General features: G+C 35.6%; 1 protein-coding gene across 2 annotated transcripts in view; it reads left to right on the top strand.

Annotated features, from left to right (window-relative positions):
• Positions 1 to 23,723, top strand: part of UVRAG (UV radiation resistance associated) — a 298,437-nt gene that overhangs the window by 115,197 nt on the left and 159,517 nt on the right. For both annotated transcript variants that reach the window (XM_034666314.1, XM_034666315.1), the window contains exon 7: positions 20,617 to 20,722. In XM_034666314.1, coding sequence (XP_034522205.1) covers positions 20,617 to 20,722 — 106 coding nt within the window. The remainder of the gene's footprint in view (positions 1 to 20,616; positions 20,723 to 23,723) is intronic.

The following is a 23,723-nucleotide window of genomic DNA, read 5'->3' as shown; positions in this document are numbered from 1 at the left end:
GATCCTACAATATATTGTTCTTTTTGCTTTAAACAGTTGATTAACTTTTAAAGAAATTTAAATAATAACAGTCTTTATTTTTGCCCACATAGTTACCATTTCTGAGGCTGTTCATTTTTTCTGTATCTAGTATCATTTTCGTTATGCCTAAAGTATTTGCTTTTGCACTTCTTATGGTGTATGTCTGCTGGTAACTGAACTTTTTCACCTTTTGTATGTCTAAAACCAAATTAATGTTATCTTAGTTTTCGAAAGATAGTGTTGCTGAGTATGGAAATCTAGTTTAAGGTTTTTTTTTTTTTTTTTTTAAATTCTTTAAAGATGTTGCTCCATGTCTTCTGGCTTACATTGTATTTGTTCTCTTTTATGTAATATGGCTTTTTCGCAGGCTGCTTTTAAGATTTCCTCTTTATTGCTGCTATAAGGAATTTGATTATGATGTATCTTGGTATAGTTTTCCTTCTCCTTCTTATCCTTAGGATTTGTTGGGAGTTTTGGATCTGGGTTTGTAGTGTTTATCAGATTTGGAAATTTTCCAGTCATTAATTTTTCAAAAAAGTTTTTCTGTGTCTTCTTCCATTATTTTCTCCTTCTTGGACTGCACTTACATGTATATTGAGCCTGGTAAAGTTGTCCCACCAATAACTGATGTTTTGTTTCTTTCTGTTTTTGTTTTCATCTTATTTCTTTTTCATTTTGAATATTTCTTATCCAAATATCCTTAGACATTTAGTTTATCTTCAGGTACTTGTCTTTTCTTTTGTATTATCTGTTATGTTCATCCACCAAGAAATTTTTTTTCATTTCAAGTGTTGTAGTTTTCATCTCTAAAAGTTCCATTTGCGTCTTTAAAAAATTTTCCATGTGTCTATTTAACGTGTTCAATCTTTTCTCTAGCTTTTGAACATATGAATTACAGTTGTAATAACTTTTAATGGCCCTGTACTAATTTTATCATCTCTATTAATTCTGGGTCAGTTTTGATTGATTGATCTCTTTCTCTTCTCTCCCCTTCCCTCCCTCTCTTTCTTTTCCCCCTCTTTTCTATCCATCCTCATCACCACTACCTTCCCAAACTCATGTTGACTGATTGATTTTGCCGTTCATTTTGTATTCTATTTCCTGCTTTTTGATTGGATGCCACATGTGGTAATTTTTGATTGGATATCAGGCATTGTTAATTTTGCCTTATTATTTGTTGGGTATGTTTTTAGTTCTATAAATATTCTTGAGACTTATTCTGAGATACAGTTACATTACTTGGAAAAATTTTGATCCTTTGACATCTTGCTTTTAAGCTTTGTAGGGCTAGATTAGAACGGCATTTAGTCTAGGGTTAATTTTATTTACTCCCGAAACAAAACTCTTCTCAGTACTTTGTGTATGGCTCCTAACCCATGAGGGAAGTGGGGGATAGTCATTATTCTTGGCTCTATGCAATTTCTGCTTACTTTTTCTTCTAGTCCTTTTGAATGGTTCTTTCTCTGGCTTTAGGTAGTTTCCTCCAGTGATTCACTGATCAGTCCACAACTGAAAACTTGAGTGTGACCCTCTCCAGATCTCTGGAATTTTCTGTATGCAGCTTTCTCTTCTCTAGTACTATGTGCTGAGAACTCTAGCATTTGTGGTTTCTCTGGACTCCCAACTTTTCTTTTCAAGTCAAAGAGACCACCTTACTCTGTTGGGATCCCTCTCCCTGTGTGTCAGCCTGGAAATTTTCTCTAGACGGTAAGGCTGGAGCAGTCATAGGGCTCACCTCATGTGTTTCCTTACTCTCAGGTTTCACTCTCTTTTTTTGCCTGATAGCCAGTGTTTTGAGAACCATTGTTTCATGTTTTCTTAAGTTTTTTAGTTGTTTTGGTTGGGAGGGTAAATACAGTCGGTATTACCCTGTGTTGGCCAGAGTGGAATAAGTTGGGCTGTTTCTAAGGATATTGATGTGCTGTAGAACATTTTAGTGACTTAAGGGTAAAAAGAAAATGACTTTACACTCTTCTGTTGTGGAAGATGTGGACCATACCTTTCTACCCCTTAGTCATTTTCTTTGTTTCCCTTTGTTCCCATTCAAATTTGAACTAAAACAAATTTGTGGAGAGCCTAGTATGGGTGAAACACAGTAGAATGGCGATTTAAAAGATTAGTAGGATGTCATCCCTTTCCATAGAGAACTCAGAGCTTAGAGATGCTTAGAGAGGTTATAGAATATCCTCTAAATCACAGCTCTTAAATTGGTAGCACAGAGTTTGAACCAGATCTTTTGGCTTCCAGTTGAATGTCTTTTTACTGTAGCACAGTGTCCTTATATAATCCCATACACATACATATTTAGTCATAAAAACATACAGATATCTGTATACATACATATGAATATATGCAGACATACGTGCATGCATACTCTGTAGAACTCAGGAGGCCTCAAGAATATGTAGTCTAAAGACTAAGAGACTGTCAAGCCTCACCCTGTTCAGATTGGTTTTTGCTTATCAGTCATTAAAAGACTTGTGAGGCAAGGCATTTGTGAGTGTGTGAGACTCATAATAAACTAGAGGTCCAACGGGATGAAGAGGGAGGAAAAAGGAGAGTTGTGCTTGTTTATTTTTTTGGAACAGACTTCAAGAGTTATAAGTAGTAATATGCTGGTAGGAACATGTCTTTGGAGACACTGCAGTAACTTTGATTTGTGTCCAGTTAAAACTGCAGCAAAACTGCCAATCTAGAAGGAATTCTGTATTTGCTCATTTTCTTCAGATAGTGGGCCAAATGGAGAAATTTGTTAAGCCAATTCTGAAACATTATACTAAAATCCAGAATGAGCGATAATCACATGTATTGGCAATAGGGAGTTCTATGAAAACCTTTCAGTTTCTGGGAGCAACTTTTTTTCTTTCTGATACCAGCAATAAGAACATTTGTCTGAGTATAAATGTAGTGTGAAGATGTGACCAAGAGGACAGCAAGGCAGTTTGGTGTAGAGGAAGAAGTAGTGAACAATGTTAAGAATCTTGGACTTTGGTCTCGGCTTTCTGACTGGTGTAACCTGAGATTTTAGGCAAGTCACTTACACTAACTGGGGTTTCATTTTCATATTTAAAATGGGAGCATTGATTTAAAGACCTGTAAAATAACTCTTAATACTAACATTATCATGGTCCTTTGACAACAAAGGTGTCCTTAACTGACAGTGAGTCAATTACCTAATTATTTCTGGAACTAACAACATTTTTAAAAATTGCTTTATTATATCATCACATTTTATTTTTCACTTAAAAGGTCATTATCCAGCCTGATTGCCTATCTAATTCACAAAAATTTGGCCTAGATAACTTTTGATGATTCCTAAAATACCAAGATGGAGATTTCCCATTATTGAAGATACTCAGAGACAGTACAAGTTTTGTAGGCAACAAATACTGATTAAAGTGGCATTCTTGCTGGAGTAAATATATAAGCTTTAAGAGGACAGTAATAATTAGGATCATAGCTAATATTTCAGTACTTTTCAAGTGATAAAATCATAGATGCTTTATAAGTCTTTAATCCTCAGAATAAACCTTTGAAGAGCGTACCATTTTTATCATCATTTACCAGATGAGGCGCAGAAGGTTAGGTCACCTGCTCAAGGTCACATGTTACTAAACAGCAGAGCTGGAATTTGAACCACCACTGGTGCCACAACCTATTCTCTTAACCAGTACACTATACTACACATTATAAAATCCAAATGTATCAAATTGTCTATTTTATTTCCATAAATGGACAATTTTCATTAATTGTAAAAATTGTGCCTTAAAAAATCATGACTTTATGATATGTTTTTTCATTCTTATAGATAATTACCATTTTAATTATTGTAGATTCTAATCGAGAGACTTCAAGAATGATGAGTTATTTGATATTATTTTAAAAAAAAAAACAGCTCAGGTGATTCTGAAGAATACCTGGATAACGAATTAGTGGGTAGTCTTTGGATTGTCTGTCAGTCTGAACTGTTTGTTACTATTCATTTAACAAAATGAGTTTGCACCAAAAGTTTTTAGCTATGTCATCAGGCATATATTTTAATTCAGCTGACATTTTTTTGTAGTAAGTTTTGCTCAATGAGAAAACATCATTCATGGATTTACTTTCAGGAGTAAGCGCCATAAAAATGCTTTTGTCATTTTACTTTTGTTATCTGTGTATACCCAAGAATATGATTGAAACCAGCTCTTTCTGTTCAGATTTTGTTGTTGTTGTATATATTTTCCCATATCTTTATTGTTAATTTCCCTGGAAATTAGAACTTTCCTAGGAACATCTGAGAACACCTAAAACAACCCCCCAAAAAACAAAAAACCTTAAATGTGTCATCTCTTCAATAAAGCCTCCTTTAAAGTTACTCATTAGTCTCACTGCATCTGTCACCTCCTCCCTTCAACCTGATAGTGGTTTTTTTGGTCCATAGTTAAGATTAAAATTAAGGAAATGTCTTCTTCCACCATTGAGTAATCTAAAAATCTTCCATTTTACACTAAAAGTCATAATCTACAAGAATTTCACATTGCTAAAACTTAGAAACAAGTGGAAGGTCCTTATGAACCCTTGCATTGGTCTGATGATCACAAGCCTGAAAATTCAGAATTCTAGAAAATGTGGCCTCTGTCTGCCCATGTAATTTCTCAAAAGGAGATGAAGGCGGTAAGGCTTGATCATAAAAGATCAGAATAGTGAAAACAAATGGACTTATTGTGGTGATCTTTTTGCACTATATGCAAATATCAAATCATTATGTCGTACACCTAAAGCGAATATGTTATGTCAGTTATACCTCAATTTAAGAAAAGATTTAATCAGGCTTAACAATTTCCTTTTAAGTACTGTTCTCGTGAAAGCCAATTAGTTGAAAGACATTATTTAAATTAAATATGAAAATTGATTTTAAAAACCATATAGTATTTATGAAACACTTGCAAAGTGTACAACAATCTGTTAGATACAGTGGGGAAGAGGACACAAGAGAAGAAGACAAGAGGCTTACTGTCTACTTGAATAAGATTTAGTACTTGGAAAAATTAGTGTCAAGACAAACATAATCAAGTTCTGAACTTTGTGGTACATTTGGGAATTGAACGAAAGAATATATAAGATACTTATATCCTTATTTTTGTGAGCATTAAAACAGACTTAGAAAAGAAAAAGCCGGTATAATTTTTCTGAAGTCTTCAAAGGGAAGGAATAAAGAAAGCTCTTGGATTAGAAGAGTTTTGAGGGTCTATAAAGGGGTATAAGACCATACAATAAGGATAGAGAAGGAGATAGAGTAGTAAGATTCTACAGAAGCAGAAAAATTATCTTAAAATCTTACAGGTGGCAGAACAGAGTGAAATTCACATTGAGAGGTGTTAATTTTGTGGGGGACGCTATATGGAGGCATGGATTATTTTTAAAGAGGCCTGAGAGTGATGAGGTTTAATCAAGTATGTGCTAGGTCAACTACATTGCTCTTGCCCCATCTTTCTCATGATCAAAGAATAAATTTTATAAGCTTGGTTAACCAGGGTTAAAGATGCAAGATCTATGACTGTGAGCTAAGCAAAGCCAAACAGTGCATTTGTGCAAATATATTTTTTTACTGCATTGGTATCATGGTTTCACCAATTGAAACAATTAGTCTGTTTGGTATATCATATAAAGTTAATGGAGAAGGCGTTCTAGATTATGCCTGCTGGTCTTGAATATGGTTACTTTACTGAAGTTTTTTTAATTTAACAGTTTTTAATGGACTCTTTTTGGGTATATTAATCTTTTGCAAATGGTAACAGTTTTGTCTCTTATTTTCTAAGTATATACCTCTTATTTCTTATAACTTAATCAGATTGACTAAGTCTTCCACAATGAGTACTCTATTTTAACATATCAAATCATCACCGAACTTAGTAGTTTAAGACAATTTATTATTCTCAGATCCTCACAGTTCTCTGGGATGATTTGAGCTTAGCCTGGGTGGTTTTTACGTGGGCAGTTGCAGTCAAATGGCAACAGTGGGTGGACTCATCTGAAGGGTTGGACATATGGATATTTCTTTTATTTTTTTATGGTTCATGCATGTTTTATTTTTTAAAATTATTTTTTAATAATAATATATTTTATTATATTATGTTAGTCACCGTACCGTACATCCCTAGTTTTTGATGTAAAGTTCCATGATTCATTACTTGAGTATAACACCCAGTGCACCATGCAATACGTGCCCTCCTTAATACGCATCACCAGCCTATCCCAGTCTCCCACCCCCCTCCGAAGCCCTCAGTTTGTTTCCCACTGACATGTTTGGTGCCTTAGCTGGGATGGCTGGGACAGTGGAGAGTGGCCAGCTCTGTCTCTGTCTTTTCCTTTAAGCAGCTTCTCCACATGGCCAGCTTGGGCTTCCTCACATAGGGCATTCTCTGGGTAGTCAGATTTCTTACTTGGATGCTGGTTTCCCCCAGGATGAGTGTTCAGAGAGAGGAAGTACAAGTTTGTAGGCCAATTAAGGGCTATGCCTAGAACTAGCACAGGGTTACTTCTGCCATTTTGTTTTTGTCAAAACAGTCATAGGGCCCGTCTAGATTCAAGGAATAGAGAAATACATTCCACCTTTTGGTGGGGAAATACTAAGGCAACATTGCAGAAAACCAGGTAGGGTGGGAAGTATTTTTGTGATCATATGCAGAAAATTTAATTTGCCACAGAGGATATCCTTCATATCCTGACAGTTGACCTTCGAGTATCATGTGTGTGAGATTTTTCTGATTAAGTTCCTTTCATCAAGTAAGAATATTTCAAGGCACCTGGGTGGCTCAGCATGGAGTATCCTTGAGATTCTGTCTCTTCTTCTTCCTCTGCCTCTCCCCCCACTCCTGTGCATGCTCGTTCTCTCTCTCTCTTTTTCTCCTCTCAAATAAATCTTAAAAAAAAAGACTGTTTCTGTGCCTAGTATAACTGAGTTTACTCCATAACAAGTCTAATTTTTCTTCTCTGTTCTATTAATATGGCAACTACACAGACTTGATATTAAACCTTCTTATAATCAGGGGATAAATTTTGCTTGCTTATGATATATTTTTTAATTAGGTTAGATTAGGTTAGATTTGCTAATGTTTTATTTAGTATTTTACAATTCTTTATGAATGAGGCAGGCATATAGCTTTATTTTTTGCATGCTCTTCCTATCCAAATGGAAACTGGTAAGAGCTACCCCAGCCTAAAATGAATTGAGAGACTCTGTATTTTCCTATGATTTGAAACAGTTTATATAATTTAGATTTAGGTGGTAGTTCTCACCCATAAACCCATCAGGGCCTACGAACCCACCACCTCCCTTTGGTTACCTTTCCAGTTTTTTTGTGGTTATTGATCTATTCAGGTTTCAACCTCTTGTTGAGGCAACTTGGTAATTTATAGTTTTTTAGAAAATCATACTTTTGCTGGGTTTTTTAGCTTATTGGCATAAAGTTGTATATAGTATTCCTTTTAATTTTTAAAATCTTGCCCTTAGTGTAGTTTGTCTCTTGTTTCTAATTCTGAGGTACTTTTGTATGTACTTCCTCAAGTATGTTTATTGTACAATGAATATATTTTAAATTAAACTTGCATTTTAGCACATGGATGGTATTATGAAAAAATCTGGGAATGATTTAGCCTGCTCTTATGCCAAATGTGGTTCTTCTTGCCTGAAATGAGTTATTCAAGATGTAAATTAGAAATCTGAAGAGTTGATTATTGTTCTATAACTGTTGCTTCATCAGTGTTGTTTGTTTTTGAGAATACATCTTAGTTAGACCTGACACACTCATTATCACATGCTTTCACACCACCTAACTCTCCTCAGTAGAACTTTCCCACCCACGCTGCTACCATTTACTTTTCCATGAGAGTGTTAATTTCATAAGTACTAATAGTGTTCTGTCTTATTTGATGCCATTGCCATGAGACTATGTGTTCTTCTCAACTATGTGTATGGTCTAGACGGAGGAATGTAGAAGTAGGCTTTTGGGTAAATTTCTGGTCTTTTGGGAAACTATCATATTTAATAAACCCATCAACAAGTATTTGAGTGATTCCCACATGTCCAAGACTGCTGTAGGTGCTGTGAAAATGCAAAAGATTTCTCAGGCATTGAAAGTCCGCAGTAATTTGGCTCTGAGCAGCCTTCCCGGACTGTCTCTCATGACATCGCTCTCATGTACTCTTCGCTTTAGCACACCACCCACTTCCTGCTCTGAACATGCAATGTGCTCTGCTCCTTTAATGATCTTGAATAGCTATTCCCAATACTCAAAATGGCTATTCTCTTGCATATAGTTTTCCTACCTACCTTTCCTTCAAATTGAAGCTTAAGTCCCTTTCCCTTTAGTGAGCCATTCACAAGAACAAGTTATCTCAGACTAATGTTTCCATTTTGAGAGGGTAATTAGATTTATAGATCCAGACAGTAACTCTAGGAAAGTGTGTGACAATCTATGTAATGAAACCTTTAGGAGGAAAATAAAGAAGTATAAACTAGACGATAGTAAAAATAGGAAGATTTATAACCGCTTATTATCAATCTAGAAGGAAATTTCTAATGGTATGGTATAGGGCTCTATTTTTGATCTTGATCAACATGTCCATTCATTCAGTTATTTACTTGCCAAAGTTCATTGAGTACGACATGTTGGAAACTGTGCAGTACGCTGGGAATATAATGGTGAACTAGGGAGATGTACTTCTCTTTATGATATTACAATTTAAACATTTGAGCAAAGATATAGAAAACATATGCAAAGTCAAAAATTTAGAAAGCTAATGCAGTGTTAATGTGGAGCTTATAGAGATGGTGATTGCTTTGTGTAACAAATCAGTATATAAGAGATCTGGGGGCTAGAAAGTTGATCAGATATATTCAGCCCATCTTAAATTCCAAGGTGAAATTTAATTGGGATAAGGATATAGCCTTATGCTTGAGTCCCAAAACTAACCATATGAGAAGAGGAAGGCATGACATATGGGCACAGCCTGAGCGAGAAAAGATGTAGAACCTTAAGTCAGTAGTCAGATCAGTGTTAATAATCAGTGGAACGTGACTGCTAGAAAAGTTCAGGCTATGATGATAGGCATTTAATATCTAGAATGAGAAGTGATAGACCTTTGTTCCAGGCAGACATACCTGAATTCCTAGGTTCCTTTTTAAAAATCATTCTTTAACAGGGAATTTGACAATTAGAAATTTGTATTCAAATAGTATGTGATTTGCAAAGTTTACAAAAATGTTCTCAACATGGTTTTCCAGGAGTTTTTCTATGCTTGCTAAGGAAACATGAGTAAATTTATCAGTCAACATTTCATACAATCTAGGAGAAACAGAATCAGAAGAAATCTTAAAATAGTCATCTGTTATTTATTGAGTGTCTCCTATGCTTTGAGGGTTTAAGTGTCTACTGTGCTTTAGGGCTCCAAGAGAAGTAATACGTGTTGAAGGTCTGTAGCAGGTACTGTGAGGAAGCTCATACGAGGAGCAACAAACACTAAGATATAGGTCTGTGTTTTCAAGGCATGTGGAATCAGTGCTGGAGGGAAAGACTGTAAACAGATTATTACAACATGATCTGAACTCTAGATAGAGCCATGCTCTCAGGGTTAATGAGGAAGACCACAACCCGAATATGAACTACTTAGTATTCCTGGACTTTTACCTGAGTTTTTCCTCTTCTAGAGGAATTTCTGGGTCTGTTCTGTATTGGGAGGAAGAAGGGAGACATATCTTCTTTTCTTCTTGCAAAGCTACCAATTCCATCATATTTGGATCCCTCCCTTATGACCTCACTGTTAACCTTAATTACCTCCTAAAAGCCCAGTCCCCAAATGCTGTCACTTTGGGAGTTAGGGCTTCAACATATAAATTTTATGGGGACACAGTTCAGTCTATAACATCAGATTATCTCCCTTTTTTTTTTTTTAAGATTTTTATTTTATTTATTTGACATAGAGAGAGACAGCCAGCGAGAGAGCGAACACAGTCAGGGGGAGTGGGAGAGGAAGAAGCAGGCTCCCAGTGGAGGAACCCGATGTGGGGCTCGATCCCATAACGCTGGGATTATGCCCTGAGCCGAAGGCAGATGCCTAACGACTGAGCCACCCAGGCGCCCCAGATTATCTCCCTTTTGATTAACTCAAAGTCAGTGGATTTAAGAGTTTAATTATATCCTCCAAATACCTTCACCTTATAAAGTAGCTTAGTCTTGGGAGTAATATCCTGTCATATTCACAAGTCCTGCTAAGATGCAAGAGGAGGGAGATTATATAGGGCAAGTATACCGGGGAGGGGGAGTGGAATCTTGGGGACATCTTAGAATTCTGCCTACTGCAAAGAGAGTAGGGTAGAAAGCAGTAGCATATTTGATCAGGTATGAGGGCTATTGTAAGTAGAAAGGTAGAAAAAGCACACAGCAACCTGATATGGTAGGAGCATTAAACTGGGACCTGGGTATTTGGAAGGTTCAGCCAAACAATGTATCTGAGAAAAAAAGCACTTTGGAAACTAAAAATTCATTTAACATGTGAAGTATTACTGATATTGAAGTTTGTTGGGGAGATGATGGCAAGATTAGTTTAGGACCGATAAGTTTATGGGTAAAAGATCGGTAACGGTGAAAACCCATGGGCTTTGGACTTAGACAAACTTGGTTTTAAATTCTGATTCTGGCATTTACTAGCTTCTTACATGTAGAATGAGAATGATAATGTATGAAGTTTATGGATTGTTATGAAGGTTAAATGGAATATTACATTTCAGGTTTTTAGTCCAGTGCCTGGCAACATAGTAAGCACTAAATGTTTATTCATTCAATTATTTATTAAATATATAAATATGTACTATGTGCCAGACCCTCATTTTGGCCCCAGGGTTTTAATAAATATTAAATATTATGCCTGAGCTAGATTTTATTTGACTTTGAATTTCCAGACTAAAACAGTTGGGTTTTAATCTGTATGTAAATAGCCACATTATACATTCCATAGTATGGAATGTTTTCAAGCAAAGAATAACATCTAATCATAGAATTTATGATTTGTGATCGTTTAATTTTATATATGGCCCTGGTTTTTCTGTGTAAAGAGCTCTAATGTGCCTGTAGTCAGCCTAGTTATTGATACACTAAAGAGTTGGAAGGTCTCCTGGACCCATTTCATTGTTTTGATTTTTTTATAGTACACCATTAAAATGTGTGTTTGGGGAAGAGTATTCTCATGGCAACATTCCAGATGGATTGAGGAGGGCAGATATTAGAAAGAGGGAGGGAGGCCTTTTTTTTTTTTTTTAAAGTAGGCCCTGCCCAGCGTGGAACCCAATGCAGGGCCTGAATTCACAACCCTGAGATTAAGATCTGAGCTGAGATCAAGAGTCAGATGCGTAACCAACTGAGCCACCCAGGAGCCCCAGAGGCCTTTTTTAAATGCCAAACTGGGGTGCCTGTAGTGGGACTGATGAAAAGGAAATGATGGAGATAAGAGCACTGGGGAAGAGGAATCAACAGATTTAGGTACTGAAGAGGAGAGAGGAGACGGAGGGAAAAGACTAGTGTAATGTGATCTTGCTGCCCATTACACTTCCAGAGCACCGTGGTGATTCATGACTGTCATGGTGTCTAGATCTTTATCATTGATGGGAGGTGTTACAGACATGACTAGAAGTACATATATGTTAACTCTCTCTAGGTCTATTATGTAATGATAGGAACTATATAGACAAACACTAGCCATTAGAGAACCTAGAATATCTAAAACATTTTGTGTTAGATGCAGAAAGGAAAAGTGGTTAGGTATAGCTGCATTAGACAGCACTAATCTTTTAAGTTACAAGCTTGTAGATTTTCATATTTCTAGTTGTCTCCAAGGGAATTTAATCATAGATATGTATCAAAGCATCTGTAATTACAATGTAAATGAGAACTGGTTTATCTCTGTTAGTCTGTGAGAAGAGAAACGGAGTACTGGATGGACCGTGTTGCTGGTTGGGGCAAAATCTTCAGTCTTTATATCCTGTTTCTCTTCTTTCACTCACAAGATTCTTGACAGGTTGTAACATGCATAATGATGTAGGTGATATCAGACTATGGACATACCCTGATAAGGCAGGCATTCTGGAGACTCTTTGGGCAGATAAGCTACAAGTAATACTGACCAAATGACAGGGTTACCTTTGGTACAAAGGAGAGAGTGGAATTGAGGAGAAAAAGAGTAGAAACTGAGAAGGAGCGTATTGGCTAGATGGAAGTTGATGGTAGCAGTGGACTTGGAGAAATGTGAACAGATTCAAAACAGCTTTAATCAAGTTCTTGTTGCTCAATCTGTAGATTTTAGGTTACTTCGTGTTAGGACAGTGATCATTCTGTCTTGAGATCTTCTGTTCCTTTGACTGCTGTAACACCAATTCTCCCAGCTGTCCTTCTACTTCTCCGGATAGTCTGGGTCAGAATTTTTTGCAGCTTTTACTTTTTTTTTTTCTAATCCCTTAAATATTGATGTTCCTCAGGGTTCTGTTCTAGGCTCTGTTCTCTTTCATTCTCACAGTCTTCCAGAATGATCTCATTCACTTTCATAACGTTAATAACCATCTGTGTGCTAATGATTGCCACATTTTTGTCTCCAGCCAAGATCAGTCTCCTAAGTTCCAGACCCTTATATTCAAGTCATATTCAACACCTCCTCTTGGATATTGCACAGACACCTCAAGCTGAAGGTAGAATTTTCTTTTCAAACTGCTCATTCTGTATTTCCTAGCTCAATAAATAATATCACCATTTTCCTGATTCCCTAAGCTGTACACCAGCTATCATTTTTTCCCTTTTTTTCTTTGCAGTATAATTTATATACAACAAATGCAGAGAATTGAAGTGTACAATCTGATGAGTTTTGACAAATGTACACACCCATGTTGTCATCATTCAGTCATGATACAGAATATATTTCATTATCCAGAAAGTTTCCTTATACCCCTTTGCCAATCATTCTTACGCCCTCATTCCTGCCCCTGGCTGAGTTAAACCCTTTTCTTACTGCCTCTTCATTATTAGCTTTTCCTGTTCTTGAACTTCTTATAAATGGAATCATATGGTGTACTCTTTTGGTTTCTGACTTTTTTGGTTCAACATACAGTTTTTGAAATTTATCCATATTATTGTATAGATCAGTTTATTTATTTTATTGCTGAGTGGGATTTCTGTGCATATACCACAGTTTTCCTATGCATTATCTTATTGTTTCCACTTTTTGGCTGTTCTGAATAAAGTTGCTAGGGAATATCCTTACAAAAGTCTTCTGTGGTCACATGCTTTTATTTCTTTTATTATACCTAAGAGTGGAACTACTTGCTCATATGATAGGTGTATATTTAATTTATTGGAAATTGCCAAACAGTTTTCCAGTTGTTACATAGTTTTACAGTCCTGTTAGCAATGTTTGAAAGCCCCAGCTTTTCTACTTGTTGCCATCATTTGGTATTGTCAGTTTTGTAAATTTGAGCAATTATAGTGGGTTTGTACTGGAATATCATTTTGATTTTAATTTTTAAATCTGTAATGAATAGTGAAACGCTATTTCATGTTTATTGGCCATTCTTATATCCTTTGTGAAGGGTTTGTTCAAATATTTTGATAACATTTAGTGGGTTTGTATTTTTATCATTGATTTGTAGGAATTTCTTGTGTATTATAGATACAAGTCCTTTGTCAGATTTTATATATATATATATATATTCACACACACACGACATTTTTTTCCTACTCTCTGTCTTGATTTTTCGTTTTTACAGTAATGCCTTTTAATAAATAGAAGTTTCAAATTTTGCTAAAATATGTTATATCAGCTTCTTATTTTATGGTTAGTGCTTTTGTTTCCTGTTTAGAGAATCTTTGCTTAACCCAAGGCCATGAGGTCATGAATATATTTTCCTACATGTTAGTCTAGAAGCTTTATAATTTTAGATTTTACATTTAATTTTTGATCTATTTCAGTTTAACTTTTTCTGTATGATGTGAGGTGTAGAGATTAAGGTTCATTTTCTCCCCCTACGTCAATATCCAGTTATTTCAGTGTCATTTGTTGACAAAATTTTTCTTTCCCTAATCAAAAAATACATTTATTTTATATAATGGGTCTATTTCTATAATCTGAATTCTGTTTTATTCATCTATTCGTTTAGACTTCTGTAACTATTGCTTTATAAACTCTAGCTTTGTGGTAGGTCATAAAATCTGGTTCTGATTCTAAAGAATCAGCTTGTCAATTGAAAAAAAAAAGACTGCAAGGGTTTGGCTGGGATTGCTTTGACTTTAGATACATTAGGGGAAAATTGTATTTAAAATTTCTCTCAGTAATGTTTCACAGTTTTTAGTGCACAGGCCTTTCACATCTTTCATTAGAGTTACCTAGTTATTTGTTTATATGATATAAAAATACCATTAGGTTTTTATATATTAATCTGGAATCTTGCAGTCTTGCTAAACTTATTATTAGTTACAGATTTTTTGGATTTTTATGTGTGTGCAATAAAGCATCTATGAGTAGACATTTTTGCTTCTTCCTTTCCTATATTTATGATTTTTAATTGCCTTATTGTGGTGGTTTGGACCTGGGTTACAGTGTTGAATTAGAGTGGTGAAAGTGGACACCTTTCCTTGCTCCTGATCTTAATATTAACTGTAGATTTTTCATGAAGTCCCTCTTTGGTAGTAGCTGTAGATTTTTTAAAAAATAAGTTCTTCGTCAGAGGAAGCTCTCCTTTTTCCTTAGTTTGTCAAAGGTTTTTTGCTTTGCTTTTATTCACTAACAGGTATTGACTTTTATCAAATGCTTTTTTGGGGGCATCTTTTGAGATAGCCATACTTTTCTTCATTATTTTGTCATTATTGATTTTCAAATGATAAACTAACCTTGTACTCTTGAAATAAACCTATTTGAGCAAGATGGGTATTACCCTTTGCATACATTATTGGATTTGATTTGCTAACATTTTCTTAATGATCTTTGCATTTATATTCATGTGTGATATTTGTCTTTTCTTGTCATGTTCTTGTCATGTTTTGGTGTGAGGATTATACTGGTCTTATAAAGCAAATTGAAAAGCATTTCCTCTTTGAAAGATTTTATTAAAACTTGTATAACACCAGTGAAACTCTGAACCTAGAGTTTTCTGCGTGAAAGTGGTTTTAATTATAAGTTTAGTTTCTTTAACTGATAATGGCGATTCAGATTTTCTAATTCATTTGTTTGTTTGGGAAACTTGAGATTTTTTTAAGCAATTTGTGTCATCTAATTTTTTAATTTCTTGGCATATTGCTCATAATTTCCCAGTAATTCCCTTTAAATGTCTGTAGGATCTAGTGATGTCTTTGCTTGTGTTCTTGATGTTGGTAATTTGTTTTTGGGCATCATTCTTTATTTCTCCTTCTCTCTCACTTTTCACATCTACACCATCCTTCGTGTTCCCATTTTAATTTAGAACGATGCCTAAACTTTTCCTAGGGAGGCTGCAGTAACCACACTCTGGCCTTCCTGTTTACAGTCTTGCTTCTGTGTCCCATTTACCTCCTTTCAGGAAGAAAGATCTTTTTAAAGTGCAAATGTAATTAAATCTTTTCTAGCTTAAAACTTTAATAGTTAACTAATTCCTTCAGGAAAAAAAATATGCTCCTTCCTATGAAATACAAAGTCATTAATAATAAGGTATCTGTCTCAATATATTCCTGTCTTTTCTTATATTTACTTCTCCCTTTTTTTATCTTTTCCCACAGGCCATCAGGAAGTATACTGCCTTTCTAGGGATTCTAATTGGTCATTCTTCACCTAAAAACAAAGTGCAGCATTTCAGATGTGATATGATCAATACTAAGTAGACAAAAATTATTTCCTAACTTCTCCTTTACTGAGATGACCGTTAATATATGATTGATTTGGTCTCAATAATTATTATTTATCTGACGTAATACCTTTTATTCAGTAGATTTTTATATTCACAGCACTATCTCACCTCAAAACATTAAAGTCCCATTTCCATTTTACTGTTATCTCAAAGTATATTAGTAGGGATGCGTCTGTTTGCTCCAGTCAGAGGACCTGTCAGCTATTTGATCCCTCCTCCTCAAACCCATGATAATGAGTTTATTTCAGCTTGGCAGTGTTAGTGTTGGTATTCGACCTGCCACCAGATGACTAGATGATGTATATTTCTTTATAGTATCATTTCATAGTTTGGAAAATCAAGAAACATTCCTCTGAAACTATCTAACTGGTTTGGACGTAAAGCAGTTGTTTCTTTTCTTGTCAGTCCTTCACCTCCTCACCCCCAGGGGAATCAGGATGCCCCATGTTATGTTTAAAAGCCTAAACACATCAAACTTTTATTCTTCTGTTGGGTTTGAAAGGGGGACGTTATTAGCTCTGTCTTGATGTAGCAGGGGCTCTGAAAGTCTATTTGGATAACACTGAAGATTGGAGGAAATGTGACTCTGTCTGTGTGTTTTAAGCCCCTAAGGTAAGATCAGAAAGCGTCTGGGGCAGTGAGAGCCAAATAGTTGAAGTCATACATTAATTATGGTCATGAATCATTTTTATTTTTAAAGTCTTTACCATTTGACAAGGTTGTTTGCATAGTACCAGTGAGTTTCAGGCAGCGTTTTCCCCCTTTTAAAGTAACAGGCTATTTTGTTGATTTCTGTTCTGAGTTGATAATGCCTATTATTATTAGAATTCTGATAGCTTTTTAGTAAAAATTGCATATTTCCTTACTTAAGTGAGTGGTATTTATTTGATTTTTGTTTTAAATATAATATTTTAAAGTTATAAATAAATATAGAAAACCATCACCCATAATCTTTCACTCTTCCACTGGTATCAGTAAAAAATAATCAGATCTTGGGACTGAGCTTTTGTATTCAGGAGTTAGTTGACATGCAGTTTGCAAATATATTTTGAGTGACTCCTTTGGCCACATTCTGTTCTAAGCACTGGGAAGTGTATAAAAATAAGAGATCTTTTTTTCCCTCAGAAAGATCTAATAAGGAAATAGTTGCTATAAAATGCGGTTCTGTACTCTTTGTTAGTGGTTTGTATATGTGATGCTGTAGATTTCCAGAGGAAGGAGTGTCTTCACCTGTCTGGAATAGTCCAGAAAGATCTTTTTTTTTTTTTTTTAAGATTTTATTTATTTTTTTGACAGAGAGAGAGCACCAGTAGGCAGAGAGACAGGCAAAGGGAGGAGAAGCAGGCTCCCTGCTGAGCAGAGAGCCTGATGTGGGACTGGATCCCAGGATCCTGAGATCATGACCTGAGCTGAAGGCAGACGCCTAACCTACTGAACCACCCAGGCGCCCCCAGAAGAGGTTATGTTTCAGCTGCCTCTTTAATGGACTCAGGAGTGTACTTACCTGTTAAGAGATGGGGAAAACTTATAGGCAGATGGATCAACTCACTCAAAGGCACAGAAACAAAAGATGGCATGATGTGTTTGGAGAATTGCTGGGAGCTGAGCACACAAGTTAAGGACTATCAGGAAATGAGGCTGGAGGTATATGCTGGGACCGCATTACAAGGGGCCTCTCCTTGCTTTTAAATTTCTGTAGAGCCAACTTTGTAAGAGACTATTACTATCAAGAGAGTGCGTACACATACATTCCCAGAGCAAGAGGCAATAGGGTGGAGTATAACCTCTATTGGATTCCATAGGAACCTCGAGGAAGTTGCTGAGTAACTTATCTCATGAGCAAACGACCTATAGTAAGAGTTGCTACCTTTTAGATGACCTAAGAAATCCTCAGTAACTCTCAGGCAATTTCTGAAAGTGCAGAATATGTCATGAATATTTCTGGTGTATAGTGTTGTCGTTGTCATCATCATCATCATCGTCATATAGGCAGAGGTATTGATGCCATCAAATCCCTAGTAAAATTAACCTTGTATATAGGATATCTTTCAGGTTAGGATTATTGAGTAATTTTTAAAAATTGAGGTAGAATTTACGTACAGTGAAATGTATAGATCTTAAGTTTAAATTCTGCATGTACCCACACCAGTATAAAGATACATAGGACATTTCCATCACCCCAGGGAGTTCCCTTTGTTCCCCCTGTTCTCTACCAGTCAGTCCCCACCCCCGCATAAACAACAGCAACTCTTGATTTCTGTCACTGTGGATTGCTTTTACCTGTTCTTGAACTGTGTATAAATGGAATCCTACAGTATGCTTTTTGTTTCTGGGTTTTTTCACTCAACATAATGTTTTCAAGATTCATTCCTATTGTTGTGTGATTCAGTGTGTCTTCCTTTGAATTGATGAATAGAATTTCATGATCATACCTCAGTTTATTTATTAATTCTGTTTGATGGACATTTGCATTGTTTGTTTTCTCTGAACATGCTTATATAAATCTTCGTGTGGACATAAGTCTTTACATTTCTTCAGTAAATGCTTAGGAGTAGAAATACTGGGTCATAGGTTAGATGGATGTTTAACTTTATAAGAAACTGTTTTCCAAATGATAGTACTCTTTGCACTTTTACCAGTAATGTGTACAAGTTCCAGTTGCTCCACATCCTTGCTAGTATTAGGTGTTATTGTTTTAATTTTAGCTATTCTAGCAGGTGTGAAATGGTATCCCCTTATGATTTTAATTTGCATTTTCATGATGACCAAGATATTATCTTTTTTTTTTATTAAGATTTTATTTATCTATTTATTTCACAGAGAGAGAGAGCCAGCCAGTGAGAGAGGGAACACAGGCAGGGGGAGTGGGAGAGGAAGAAGCAGGCTTCCCACTGAGCAGGGAGCTCAATGTGGGGCTCGATCCCAGCTCCCTGGGATCAGGCCCTGAGCCGAAGGCAGACGCCTAAGGACTGAGCCACCCAGGCGCCCTTTGAGTATCTTTTCTTGAGTACTTATTGGCCACTCTGCGTCACCTTTGTGAAGAATTTTACTTTTTTGCCCATTTTTAATTGGGTTGTCTTTTTGTTACTGATTTATAAGAGTTCTTTATATACTCCAGACACACTCCTTTGTCAAATTGATGTTTTGCAAGTATTTTCTTCTAGTCTGTGGACTGCTTGTCATTTTCTTAATGGCATCTTCAGATGAACAGACATTTTTTATTTTTGTGAAGTCCGATTTATCTATTTTTAATTTTATGGCTAGTGCTTTTCATGCCTTCTCTATGAAATCTTTACCTCCCCCAAGGTTACAAGAGATTCTCTGTGTTTCTTCTACTAGTTTTATGATTTTCGGGTTTATGTTTACTGTGCAGTCCTTGAATTACTCTTTTGTATGTGCTGTGATGTAGGGAATGAAATTAATTTTTTTATCTATATTTTTCCAGTGTTCCAGTACCATTTGTTTAGAAAGCTTTCTTTTCTCCATTAACTTGCCTGGGTTCCGTTGTCCAAAATCAATTGGCCATATATATGTAGCTCTATTTATATAATCTTTATTCCATTCCGTTGATCTATGTTTTGATCGTTATGCTAGTACCATATTGTTTTGGTTATGTAGTTGTATAAAAAAAAAAAAGCTTATCTTGGTTTATCTCTTCTAAATTCTTTGTTTTTCTATATAAATTATAGTATCAGCTTCTTAATGTCTTTCAAAAAAAATGAAAGGCTTTTGAGATTGGAATTGTGATTGTGAAACAATGACCCATATATAGAAATATAATGAATTTCTGTATATTGACCTTGTATCCTGTGGTTCTGGTAGTTGTTTTGTAGATTACTAATGCAATTCATTTTCATTATATGAAAATCATGACATCTAAAAATACAGACAATTTGACCATTTTTACTGTGTGTATGTATAAGAAATATATAAGCTATCTTTGAAGACCAAGAGACTAAGAAAAACACAAACCCATAATGAAAGCAAATAAGAAAAATAGTTCTTAATTTTTTCAGTGTTCCTTGTTTCAAAGTGGCTGCTGCTGCTTTAACTGGGATTATTGTTAATTCTTTTTCTTTGCGTATACCCACAAGTAATATTCAACTTTGTTATCAGTGATGTTCTCCTGGTGACTTTAGCACTCCACTTAATTTCTCTGGGCCTCAGTTTTCACCATTGTAACATGCTAGGATTCAACGAGATTCTTTTCTTTAAAAAAAAAAAGTATCTGTTTGAGAGAGTGAGCGTTGGGGGAGGGGCAGAGGGAGAAAATCTTCAAGCAGACTCCCCAGCTGAGTGTGGAGCTTGACAACGGGCTTGATCCCTTGACCCATGAGATCATGACCTGAGCTGAAACCAAGAGCCAGGGGCTCAACCAACTGAGCCACCCAGGAGCACCTCGACCAGATTATTTTCTAAGGTATCTTCCAGACTGCTGTCAGTTTGCCATTTGAGTTCTCAGTATATCAGAGGTAGGCAGGCAAGCAGGAATAGAAAGGGTGTTTTTAGGGTCCTTAGTAATCCCTGTTTATTTCATTATAAATACGCTAGGGAATTATGAAATGATCAGTTTGAGTTCATTACTAGTTCTGCTTATCCTGGAAGGTTTGTCCTCATTTTGTTCCATTTATATCTGTTGCTCTGTGTTAAAAGTTTATAGGTAACTCACTTAAATTTTTCTGCAACTTTTTTCCTAGGCTTCATAGAGCCCAGTGTGCAATTAAACAGACTCAGGTAACTGTTCAGAAAATTGGAAAGGAAATTGAAGAAAAGCTAAGGCTCACATCTACAAGCAATGAACTGGTAGGTTTTTAAATATATTTACCTGTTTAGACTGCTTGATTTGTAAATGTGATCATCATATTCTTCTTATATTAATTTTTTTTCAAAAAGCTTTAAGTAGTTGTTTTTCCTTTTAATGTTTTGCTGAGACTTATGTTGGTGTTTAAATGTTGAAGAATACTTTACTATTTCCTAATAATCTAACATGCAAAGTGCCTGCCTTTTGCTGCTAGATGAAACTTTAGATTGCATACAATTACTTAGAAAATAATAAAAGTTACTTTATTAATGTCTTATCAATGTGAACTCTAGATGTGAACTGTATAGTGAATAAGAAATAGCTGCCAGAAAGGGGAAAGAAAAAACTTTAGGGACTAATCTCCTTTTAAAAGATGAATTTAAAATTATTGGAGCGAACTTAATAGGTTGGTTTATGGACAGTGTTCTCTTTTGAGAAACATTCCTTTAATGAGACATTTCCAAAGAAATAGAAATTCCAACCCAAATGGACAGATTTAAGATATTAGTATAATTTGGGGTTGCTTTTTACTCTTTCTAATGGAGGAAAAAAATATTAATTTTGGAATAAAGATTCTGTCTTTGTAAGCAGAATAGTAGGCTTAACTAATAAATTGAACTTTTCTCAAAATGAAGCCACATGGCTATGGATAGCTTTTGATAAAATTTGTGCTATGGATTATGATAGTTAAAATATAATTCAAATCCTCAAATTTTTAGTCCTAACTAAAAAACTTTGTTTGTTTGTATAAACTCATTCTCATAGATAGGCATTATCTTCCACTTCTCCTTTATATCATTTATAGTGCTATCAACTTAGGAGAAGGCCTTTTTACCTCCAAGCAAATGTTCCGTATTATCTTGGAGATTTGCCCAAGTTAGTAATTTAATGGATGAACTATGGAAACACAATGCAGTTAACCATCAACACAGACTTCTCTCTCATTGAATTTGAAGTGAATGGATGATGATGTATTTAAACTATATAAAATTGCTAATTTTGACCCATAAGTGGCAGTTTCATATAATTCAGCCTGTTGTATGAAATGGCTAGTGCTGTACCTGGCACAGAGCAGGCATAAAAAATACGGTCGCTACAATAACTATAGTCGTAATGCTTATCCATATGACTTTTCTTGCCTATGGAAAGTCTTCTGTTTTAGAGAAACTGTTAAACCACCTCTTGTTTTAACTCAGCCTCAGTAACGGAAGAAAACCGAGACCACAAATATATTGGAGAAGGAGAAAAAGCAGCTAATTTTAAGCCTTGTAGTGTACAGAAATGCCACATTTTTAGAACCTTTGTCTGAGGAAAAATTGCTAGGGTTTTTTTCTCTTTCTTTCTTATTTTCGTCTCCCAAGGCAGGACTGGGAAATTACTTATTTCATTAAATGACAGCATATGTTTTGTCTCAGTATGGAAAAATGTATGTTTAATCCTATTTTTCCAAAATATAAGTGGTGACACACAGAGCAAGGTGATAGAATGTGTGAGTTTAAAGAGGTCAGGTTCAGAGGTTCACTGCGTGTTTTTATGCTGCCTGGTCAACGGAGAAAAGAAATGTTGATTTTTGAACTGAAAGTGAACCTAGGCATCATCTAGTTCCCGTGTAACTTCACTAAAACCAATCCTACTCAGTACATTCTGTCCCTTTCCCTGTTGTATTTTTCTCCATAGGATTTATTACCCGTTAACAATGCTATATATTTTACATAGGTATTTTATTTGTCTTGTCTCTCTAAACTCTGTGAGGGGAGGGATTTTTGTCTATGTTTCTTTACCGCTCTATTCACCAGTGTCCAGAAAAGTGCTTAACACATAGTAGGTCCTCAATAAATATTGAATTTAGGAATGAATCTAACATGTTAAATAACAAAATTCAGCGAAGTAAATTTGGATATCTATTTGGCTTTTTCAAATGATTCATGAATCAATGGGGCAGCACCTCTTCTAGCAAGTAGAGAGGAGCTCCAAAGAGTCCTACAAAGCGAAAGGTTTTTATAGCAGGAGGGTAAGGGCAAGAAAGTTATTAGCCAAAGGAAAGGATTGTTCCAAGCAAGGCTGCTTTCTATGGGTAAAAGCAAGGCTATCATGCAGATTGCCTCATCTTTTTGTGGGGATAGAGAGGGCCAAAGGGGCAAACTTATTGGCACAGTTTGAAAAATTCTTGTCTGGCCAGATAAGACTACATTTCTAGAGGAGGTTGAAACTACAGTTAGATTATGTATTAAGCGCCAATTTGGGACTTGGTCTAAGTGACACCATTTTGGGCCTTTATTTTGTCTTTTTATTTATTTATCTTTTAAACAAGCATAAAAACAAGCAGTGAACTCTTACGAAAGGACGGAGAACGAGGCCTGAAGAAAGGAAGCAACTTTCCCAGAGTCATTTGACAAGTAGAGACAAATTTTGGTTTGTCTTCTTTTAGGAAATAATGCCATTTACTTGTAATTGTCTACTTTAAGACTTACCTGTAGCAAATTAGAAACCTTTACTATTACCTTTTTTCCTCATGCCTTTCTAAATTAGCCCAAGGTCATTATACTGCAACCCAAGCATTTTCAATTTTTAAGAATTGGACTTTAATTTTAGCCTATGTATAGGGGCACCTGGGTGGCTCAGTCAGTTAAGTGTCTGCCTTTGGCTCAGGTTGTGGTCCCAGGGCTCTGGGATAGAGTCCCACATCAGGCTCCCTTTTCGGCGGGGAGCCTGCTTCTCCTTCTCCCTCTGCCTCTCCCCCTGGCTTGTGCTCTCTCGTGTTCACTCGCTCTTTCTCTCTCAAATAAGTAAGTAAATAAATAAGTAAATAAATAAAATAATTTAGCCTATGTATCATCAGTGAGAAGGCATACTTAATGCTGAAAGAAATCAGAATACTTTGTAAGAGCAAATATAACTACCTCTGTTGTTAGAAATTGAGTTCATACTTGATGGCTTTTAAGGATTTTGCATCTCTCACACTACATCAATAGCCAGTGTATCTTTTTGACGTTCAATTATGTT

The sequence above is a fragment of the Ailuropoda melanoleuca genome, chromosome 8, assembly GCF_002007445.2.
Source record: "Ailuropoda melanoleuca isolate Jingjing chromosome 8, ASM200744v2, whole genome shotgun sequence".
Classification (NCBI taxonomy): domain Eukaryota; kingdom Metazoa; phylum Chordata; class Mammalia; order Carnivora; family Ursidae; genus Ailuropoda; species Ailuropoda melanoleuca.
Note: the sequence above shows the minus strand (reverse complement) of the source record. Positions and strands in the feature narration are given on the sequence as shown.